Source organism: Macadamia integrifolia, unplaced genomic scaffold, assembly GCF_013358625.1.
Source record: "Macadamia integrifolia cultivar HAES 741 unplaced genomic scaffold, SCU_Mint_v3 scaffold292, whole genome shotgun sequence".
In the NCBI taxonomy this organism is placed as follows: domain Eukaryota; kingdom Viridiplantae; phylum Streptophyta; class Magnoliopsida; order Proteales; family Proteaceae; genus Macadamia; species Macadamia integrifolia.
The window spans coordinates 436,588-446,777 of record NW_024869058.1 but is presented as its reverse complement, the minus strand read 5'-3'; the positions used below and the strand labels follow the sequence as shown (position 1 = coordinate 446,777).

At 38.6% G+C, this 10,190-nt stretch overlaps 1 protein-coding gene across 1 annotated transcript; it reads right to left on the bottom strand.

Annotated features, from left to right (window-relative positions):
- Window positions 1–5,738: 5,738 nt before the first annotated feature.
- Window positions 5,739–8,064, bottom strand: LOC122067461 (flotillin-like protein 4). Its single transcript, XM_042631316.1, has 2 exons — window positions 7,138–8,064; window positions 5,739–6,564 (listed from the first exon to the last, which is right to left on the bottom strand). The coding sequence occupies exons 1-2, from the start codon at window positions 8,062–8,064 to the stop codon at window positions 6,034–6,036; spliced, it is 1,458 nt and encodes a 485-aa protein (XP_042487250.1). The 3' UTR covers window positions 5,739–6,033.
- Between the last annotated feature and the right edge of the window lie 2,126 nt (window positions 8,065–10,190).

The window sequence follows — 10,190 nt, the reverse complement described above, 5'->3', positions numbered from 1 at the left end:
AGAGCTGTGCTGCAGGACAGCAGTTCTGAGGCCGAGCTGAGCCCCATCCTGGAGGCCGTGCTGAGCTCCACTTCTGAGGCCGAGCTGGGCACAACCCCTGATGCCGAGCTGAGCTCCAGCCTTGAAACCGAGCCGAGCTGTGCACTCTGATTTTCTTGATGATTTCCTGTATGTACTTGATATTTGAATTTTATTCTTTTTGTGTATATATCATGCCTTCGGGCCCAAATGTATATATATATATATTTATTGCATCACAATTTGGGTATCAAGTATATGAGACTTATTCACAGGTAAAACTTAGTCTTCTGCTGATCTGATGAACTTATGTTAGTGAATGTATGCTGTGGTGGAATACAGTATCTGATGATCCTGGCAGGTTTGAGTTAACCGGTGTTAACTCGATCACCGCTCCGATTCAGTGTGAACGGGGTGTGACAGTAAATCTAAGGTTTAATGAGGTTCTACATATTGTTTATGAAGGATTTAAAGGAAGACTTGCAAGATTTGTGAAGCATTTGTTGATCTCTTGAGCTAAAGAGAAGATTTGGGGTTTTGAGGTGTTCTTGAGCAAAGAGGTAAGATCCACGCTCAAGACTTTGGATCGACCTTAGATCTAGGTTGAATCATGATTTGGAGCCTTAGATTTATAGAAAATGCGATCGAATCGACCCGTGGGGGTTTCTCCAAGGCGAAATGAAGAATAGGAGAGCATAGTAAAATCCCGATTCTAATTAATGGGTGCCCGGGAATGGTCGGATCCACCAATCCAATGCCCGCCTGTCCTAAGTGGGCTACTGGATCGACCGGTGAGCAAGATCGGTGGGTGACCTAGCTCATCGCTTCTAGCCCGTCGGTCTAAGCAAAGCTGTTGGCTCGACAGGTGAGTAAGACCAGTGGGCAACCTGGCCTGTCGGTTCAGGCAGAGTCCCAGGGTCGAGCGACGAGCAAGGACTGGTGGGTACCTTACCCACCGGTTAATGCACCAATCTGACTTCTTGGGTCCCAATTGAGCCCAAGTTTATCTGATAACCTAATTTACTGATTTTAAACACATTGGGATCATCATACCTCATTGGTTTTGACCATAAAGTGGAGGTATACTAAACCTAACTCCTTTTATAATAGGTTGTACTAAAAAGTTGAGTCATCACATGCCGGATCTTTCTTGTACCAAAGGTGATCTTCGTACACAACTAGGTAAGTGGGAAGAGGACATTGCATCATTTCATTCTGGTTGTAGAATAGCCATGTCATCATATTATTATTGTGTAGACTAGTTATCCATGAGTGCTATTGCATGCATTGACGTGTGCATCATGAAATTCATTTATGATTTGACACGTTGACATCTTTAATTGCTAAAGGCCTATTCATGCTTGTGATATGAGATGAATGACTTTAAACTATTAAATATGATGCTTTACTAGACTAGATGCCATAGTTGGCTTGGACACGAATGCATTGGTGGCCCGTGGAATGGGACGCGGTGGTACTATACAGTCGTACTATCTCACATAGGAGCATGTAGTTAGGAATGACATATCTCTGTGCTACGACCTTTCCCAGCAGAGGTTTAGGTGTTTGGTATATCACTGGGGAGAAGCCCGAGGTTGTGTACTAAAGGTGGTGGTTAGAAGTATGCCCGGCTGATCATTAGGACTGTCGGTAACTTTGGTGATATAATAAGAGGGCCAATCGTACTGCTTTTAAATTAATATAGGGCAAAGCCCATTTTACTTTAATGCAGGGCAAGACCCATTTTACTTTAATGCAGGGTAAGACCCATTTTACTTTAATGCAGGGCAAGACCCATTTTACTTTTTGGTACCCACGGCTGGCCTTCTCTGGCAACCCTATAGGCATATTGCTAGATGGGGTTCGTGGCTTGTACCCAAAGTATATGCGCACTGTGGTTGCAAGTAGCACATGACCTATGACTTAGAATTGTTGTCTAGGTGGACTAAGATAATAAAATGAACTGGACGCATTTAGGTTCATTTGTAATGCTCATACTTGTTTGTTCTTTCTTTTCACTTACTGGGCTAGTGAACTCATCCTATGTGTTTACCACTTTTTAGATGATCTTACAGGTTATCCAGCTAAAGAGCTAAAGTCAGGGCCCACTGTGGAGTTTCTAATTGAGGATTGGTGAAGATCTTGGGCACGGGGCCGAATACCCGTGCGATAGCTGTGTTGCGGGTTAGCAACATTGATACCAACCCTTTTGTACTTTAAATGTTACCCCTTTTGTACTTTAGATGTTTAAATTGTATTTCTTGTCTATATATCATGCCTACAAGCCCAAATGTGAATGCATTATATAATACAATTTAGGTATCAAGAGTATTGGAGTATTTATAGGTATTAAGACTTTCAGGTAAAATACAGGATTTGTTTGACTTAGTGTGTGTCTGTATGTTGTGCTGTGGTCACTGTATCAGATGATCCTGATAGGTTTTGGGTTAACAGGTGTTAACTCAATCACTGATCTGGTTCTATATGGAACGGGGTGTGACATAAGCCCATTTGAAATTCATATGATTGGTGGGGAATTAAGGTGATGTACTTAAACAAGCTGGGGGTAGAATTGTAGGATCTTATTTTAAAATAATTATTGAAGTATTTTATGTAATAGGGAAAATAAATTACGGTGATGAAATATATTAAATCAAGAACCTGGATTTTAGGAATTTGGACACCAAGGTGAGTTGGTGCCCTGACTTGTTTTGTGGAGTGTTTATTATTTTAAATCTTTCCTGTGACTCATACATTATGGTTGTGTGCGTATAATCATTGTTATTATTTTAACACTGACTCATGGAACGAGGAAGCCGAAACAATTAAGACCGGTAAGATGAGACACTGATAGGTGCCTAATGGTTACAGTATGCATGTTGTGAATGGTTGATGATTGGATATGCATTATGTAGAAATTGTGGGTTAGGTTATCACCTCCTGAGTGCTATAACCCCTTTCAGTAGGGGGATAGGTACCGACTAATCCAGACCTGTGGCTGCTTGATTAGCAGTACACTTCCATGGTATGACGTACTGTACCTAGAGATGGATAACAGTAGGGTATGACATACTGTACACTTGACTGCGAGTTACTAACCTTGGGGTTAATAGGGGGACCGAGGTTCTTTCAGGGACTGGCTGACTCCTACCTACAACAAGCTTGTATTCCTGAGGCCCAATGTATAGGGTAGGGAATACCACCTACATTGCGTAGCACTATACCACTGATTTCAAACTTAGTAATGGACTAGGAAATAGTATAATCTTTAATGAATTCATGACCATCATTTAAGGTGTGGAACATGAATTGCATCATTTTTATTGTGTTTTCTTGCTTGCCTCCACCCCCTCACAGAGCATGACATGCTTACCCTTCTCTTTAGTACTCCTTCTAGATTACGAGATCGGTGTTTTGCCAACTGCCAGCTTTGATCATGAGACAGTGGCCATAGATTACTTGATCAATCTTTTAGAGGATGAGATCGATCATATACCCAACTGTGGATGTGACGATTGTGCCTATGGAGGCCAGTTCTTCTGAGCAATAGGATAGAATATTCCTATATCTTTTTGTATTATATTTCCGAACTCTGATGTATATAGCCTGTTTCTGAAATACTGTAACGATGTAAATATTCTTTTTGCAAGGTATATGACTTTTATCTAGATAACTATAAATATAATATATCACTTAGTGACATTGGAAATGATGTATTATATCTCATTGATGGACTGTTTATATTTATATGACCTCTGATCTTTAGTTGAGTCGTTGTGGGGTTATGATCTGCCCTAGTCTAGATCCTGGGGAAACAGGCTGACTGGATACGATAAGGTGTTCAGTGCCGCATATCTTGGCCTATTGGAGGCAAGGTGTAACACATTTTACCTTTCGTTGCAAACTAGATGAAACCAAAGGGCAATCGTTGAAACCCTAGGTTCATTTCTAAATGCTTCTTCTCTTCTTTGTTAACTTTTTCTTTTTGTCATCATTCCATTTATTTCCCTATTGTATCTCTATTGAGGAAACAGGATTACAACCCTCCTGCTACCTGAGGCAATCCAAATTTTCGGTGGAAAGAGGACCTACAACTGTGTTCTTGCATAAGATGAAATATTCGATATAAAATTATACCTACACTAATCACCACTTCCTGGGAATACGACGAACATGGATGGAAGTAATGGATGATGTCTATAACATAGAGGCTGAGGTTCTTTGCTAAGCTAATATGATATGCCTCTCTATAGAGTGATTTTAGTATTGTGGATTTACAAGAAGTTGGGTTTCAGGGTTTTTGCAGTTTAACGAGAGCGAATTTGTAGTTTAAAGTGTAGGGTTTTGATTTTAAAGGATCGGAATTTGAAGGATTTAGTGAGTTTGGAAGTTACTGATATCTCTATTTGAAGGTTTTGTTATGTTGTTTACTAGGGTTATTGTTCTTGAAGATAAGATTCGTCTCTAATTGTCTGGTTTGAAATTATTTTGTTTTGGTGATTGTCTGGTTTACACATATTGGAATTAAAGCCAAGTTTTCATGTGTGTCTCCATGTGGCACTATTGGAAACAGAGAAAACCCTATTTCCATCGGTACTAATCGTGATCTATACATAAAAAAACATTTTTATTAATAAAACATCCGGATTCCTGTTTAATACATATATATATATATATATATAATATGTGAATTTACTAACTATGGTTGATTTCACATATAGTTTTAACAAACAGATTGAACGATTAAAAGCTCTTGGATCAGATCGAAAATGGTCAAGGTCAATTTTAAGTCCTGACCGATACAATATCAATTCACTGCTACGATCTAAGGATATAAACGTCCCAAAAACCTTTAATGTTGGACAAATCTCTTGATGTCTACCCCCATAGTCTGATTAACTATCCTTGTAATTGTTCAAATGGCTGTACTAGTACATTGAAATTGTTCTTCATTAGATTAAAGTAACATCAGTTACAAAAAAAAGTAATCTAAACACCATGGGTGTTAGGTTAAACTGTAATGTGCAAAATCTCGAAAGGATGGAAATCTACTCCATAAACCAACCTTAGTGGTTTTGGCAAGTTCGGGTTGACCAGCCGTATGGTTGAGTTGGTCCAATTGTATGGATAAACCAAATCGACCTGTGCATTTACATGATCAGTTGACATGCTTACTTAAACTGTAAATTGATAATCTCATTGGAGGGTGCATTTGGTTGCAAAGGGAATTTAAAGGGAACAGAAATAAAATTTTTATACTTAAAAAGAAATGTTTGTAATCATTACCTTATGTGATTCCATAAACTACTTCATTTTTTTTAATTATATTTAATAATTAATGATATATTTTACATATAAATTTTATTTTGGATATTATACCAAAAGGCTTTGAATGTAAAGTAAAATAAAATTTTATAACTAAATATGAAATAATTTGAAATTAATGATTTATTCACATAGGATAATGATTATATACATTTCTTTTTCAAATATGAAAATTTCACTTTCCTTTCCTTTGATTTTTCTTGCAATCAAACATAGCTAGATGGAATTCTTTCAAAGTGGCTGGCTTTTAGGTGGCAAAAAAAAAAAAAAAAAAAACAAAAGAGGTATATGCAATAACTCTGTAGGTACATTATAATTGCATGGATTACAGAAGGCAATTTGACAGCGTAGGTACACAGGCATTTACAATTCGAAACCCTTCTAAATTGAAAATCTGCTTAAAGAAAAAGAGATGCAACTTGAGTACTTATTTTTCTAAGATATTCACCCTTTATTTATACTCCCACTAGGCACATCTTGGGTCATTCATACAGGGTGTTTAGTGCTCTTTACTGCTTTTAGTGAAAGTTGAATGGTTCTCATTCAACCTTGGTATGACCCGATCTATGTGGTTGTGGGGTTAGTATGGACCAGCAGGATTAGTCAGAACAAAGGCCTGGACAACCATCATTTAAAAAAAAAACCCTTTATTTATGAGAGAGAGATTTTCTTGACGATGCGATTGAATTCTTAAGTGGTAATTGAGTCTGGTATTGTGCCCATCCATGCCGGTGGTAGCATCCCAGTTTGCTCATGCACTGTTTGAAACAAGGGGGGCAACATCCGGTAAACCCCGGCCACCTCCTTCATGGCTGTGCTACTACTGTTCCCACCTGCACCCTCGCCCATCTCACTGCCAGTACTGCTCCCATTGTTCCAAATGCTGATTTTGGGTTGCAACCCTTTCACGGCCTCCGCATTAATTTTCGCAATCTCCTGAAACATTCCACCATTGATCATCAAGTAGTCTCTAAATGCACCATAGTTGCCTCCCAAAGCTTCTAGGAGAGTGCGCAGATAGATCCCTTGTGCCTGTGCAAGAGCCACAAGCCCTTCAGCCTCCTTATTCTTTGCGTACAGTTCTGCATCTGCAACTTGTTGACGGGCATAGAAGCTTGCTTCTGCCATTGCTTTCTGTGCCTCTGCCTCCTTCTCCTTCTTATACAAAACTGCTTCCGCTTCTTTTTGTTTCTTATAGAGCTCCCAATTCGCCTCTTGCACCTTGTGTTATTATGATAAAGATTCAAATTAATACATCTATTAACCCAATCATTGTAATTTCTCAAATAAACATGTTTTTTACCTAAGCTTTAACTGTCTATTTCTGATGCAGGCTAGGTTCACATGGTCGAAATATCAAGTAATTGTTGCGGGCCTTGATACAGTCCCACCTCTCTAATATATTAGGGTGGTTGCATCCGTCTTCAAATATTTCGGCCATATGAATCAAATTTGCATCGATTTCTTAGTTCAAGATCCTCTAAGCCTACTATGGTCCATGACTAAAATGGTTTTTAAAACGCGTTGTGACTATGAAAGGGGTGCTAGAGGTTATCAATTAATTCGATCAGCCTCTTCCCTTGCTTATATATGACTAAAGTCTTTCCCGTTTCTTGCCCAACCTTTGGGTTTAATGGATCTAGGCATTTTGCCGTGTCTTGGGTATGACAATCTCCCTCTTTATAGCATAGAGTCCTTGTTGTGGAATATCAAGGTCTGTTCTAATATCATTTGTAATGCTTTAACCCTATTATTATCACTACTACCACTAACTAGAACCAATTTATTGCATACCTTTGTCTCGTACTCGACGCTGGCCTTACTGAGTAACTCGGCCTTGAGCTTCTCCGTTCGAGTCAAAGCGTTCATCTGTTCGACGTCCCTCTGCAACTCGGCTTCTCGAATGGCCACTGCCTTGGCAGCCTCCACCTCTGCTAACTGCGATTGCTGAGCCCACCCAGCCTTCTTTGTTGCCAAATCAGCGTTGGCTTCAGCCACTTCAGCCTCCTTTTCATTCTCAAAAATCTTAACCTCTGTTTTCACCTTAATCTCTTCCTTCTTCCCATCTCCTTGTCTCTGCGTCGAAATGATCCTCGTCTCTGCATCGATCTTCGCCGCATTCTGTAAAGTCTGCCCTTCACGGAGCTTTGCGCCGACTTCTCCTTTCATCCTGGCCTCTGCAACATCAACTTTAGCCTGATTTGCAGCCTCCATCTGGGTCTTCTGGCCAAGATAAGAGAAGTACTCATGACCCGGCACATCGACCAGCTGCTTAACATTAGCATTATAAATCAAGAGCCCAAACTGATTAAGTTCGAGCTGGACTTTCTCGAATACTTCTTGTTTGAACTCTTTGGTACCTTTGAAGACCTCTTCCATGGTCATTGAGGCAGCAAGAACTCGAGTCTCTCCCTCAATGATGCCTTGGACGAGCTCCTTGACATGGTTGGAGAGCTTGTCGTGAGGGGAAATGAGCTTGGCGTACTTGAGGAGGCTGAACTCGTCGTCCACACGAGGGCCGATGGTGAAGACTGCAGGGAGGATAAAAGGGAGCTTCTCTGCGCTCATGGCTTGGACTTCGAAGGTGTAGTTGACAGGGGAGAGGTCGAATTTGGTGTAGGACTGACCAGGGAGGATCCATGCCTTCTTTGCGAGCTTTATGTCCTCAATTCCGATACCTGTGATCACAAGATACTCCGACGCACTTGCTACCCTGTACATTGCTTCTGGTTTGTCTTTTATTCAGAGAGAGAGAGAAGAGAGAGAGTGGAGGAACCTCTAAGGCTTTTTATAATTTATAGTGACTGAGGTTTCAATAAGGAGGGCAATAGCGCGTGGACTTCACAATGTAACATCTGCGTGGTTACTGCTGACTTGGAAATAGCGCAGTCTCAACTAATTGTTAAAAAGTCATTGGGCATTTTGGAAAACGTAAAAATTTATTTGTTGCTTCTACGAAAAAATGGACAATTTGAAAATGTAGAGGATTATTGTTTATTGATTTATTTTTGGTAGATATTTAAGTGATTATTCTTTTTTTTATTCAAATTCAGTGAGGGATTGGAGACTTGGAGGGTATGAAATTTGAATTAAACCCTAAGGCTCAGTTTGGTTATCAAGAAATGAATAATAAAAAAAAGAAATTCAAATTTTTTTGATTTAGAATAGAAAGAGACATGAATCAATCATTGCATCATTATGATGTAGTAATTGTTTTATATATATCTCTCTCCTCACATTCAATTTTTTATTTTTTTTCTATTCATTTTTTGACAATCAAACTTAGCCTTTCCAATAAATAAATGGGAAAGAAAAGAAAATTTGAATTAGAAGAGAGAAAAAGGCACATGAATCAATTTTTTCTTTGAAATGAATCAATCATTGCATCATCATGATGATGTAGTGATTGCTTTAGCCTTTATATGTCTCTCTCTACTCAAATTATTATTATTATTATTATTATTATTATTATTATTTTAAATTTAAACATAAGATGTGGTCAATCTAAATAATTTTCTTTTTTTATTTTTAATTTTTAATTTTTTTTTAATGAGGAACCCATTGAAGCTATCTAGTTTTAAAATTCAAGTCCAAAGATGTACCCTGGTTACTGTATATGGGTGATTTCTGATCATCAAGTAAAATGCCAAGATCACCAATCTAGCGATCCATATCGTTTAAAAATTGACGAGGATTGGGGTTTATTTTCTGGAAAATCGAGAGATTTATAATCTGCCAAATGAAGTAGGCAATAATACGAGTCACGCTAAGATGCAGGGGGGGTTTCTTCTTTGGATAGAATGGGATTTGAAGCTAAATGTGAATTGAATCAGAGACAAATTCTTTTTTGAAAAAGGCTCAAGAGAGAACAAGATGTAAAATTACAGAAGATGCATGAAGAAAAGAATTAAAATTCAACATGGCAAGGAGACCACCTCTTCCAAGAGAAATTTCTGAAATTTGAATGGATTTTGAGTTTTCAAATTATTTTTCAAAGATTGGGACGAGTTGGTTTGGGATAAGAGGTAAGTGGCGGCTAGGCGAGTGTGGTGATAAGATTGTGCTTATCCAAGTACCAAGAATGGAATGGTCCAAGAAGGAAACAATGGATAGGAAGTTTCTCTTTGTTTTTTCTGGTAACATCTCCTTTCTTTTCAATGGAAAAGAAATTTCATTGAAGAAATGGGGCAAGGCTATGACTATTCTAGATATATACATTCATTGACCACCTCATTCTAAGGATGAAACTTGGGCAGGGCCAACACACGGCCTGATCAGCCCAGCCATGACTGTAGCCCAAATAGCCCAATCTTGCATAAGCCCAAAGACCACGGTGGCCCTAGGCTGACATACGTAAGGGCCAAGCTACACTGATATTTATTCATCCAAATAAACCACCTGCCACAAGCCCAATCTATATTTGGGGCTAGGCCTGGAATACATATATGTATATGACATACAATGTAATTATTCTCTATAACAACATTTATATAGCATATCTACAAAAGGATTTACCCTAAATATATTATTGCAAAAATATAGTAAACCATATAATCCAAAATACAATATAGTATATTGGAGAAAATAAGGAAGATTTTCTGACATTGTTGCTTGTCTTTGGAAGAAGGACGTTACAATACTTAGTGTAGAACAATTGTAGCCGTTGGTGAGTGTTTGAGATTTAAAATGTAACCGCAAGCGTACGGATCAGTGTAGCTACAGGTCGAACACAGGGAGAGCAGCCACTTTATTTTTTATTTCTTTTAATAATGCGAAAGTGAACTGATTAATGGTTGTGATCTAATTCTAATTACCGTCCTAAAAATAACGTCCTAACCATTTGTCAT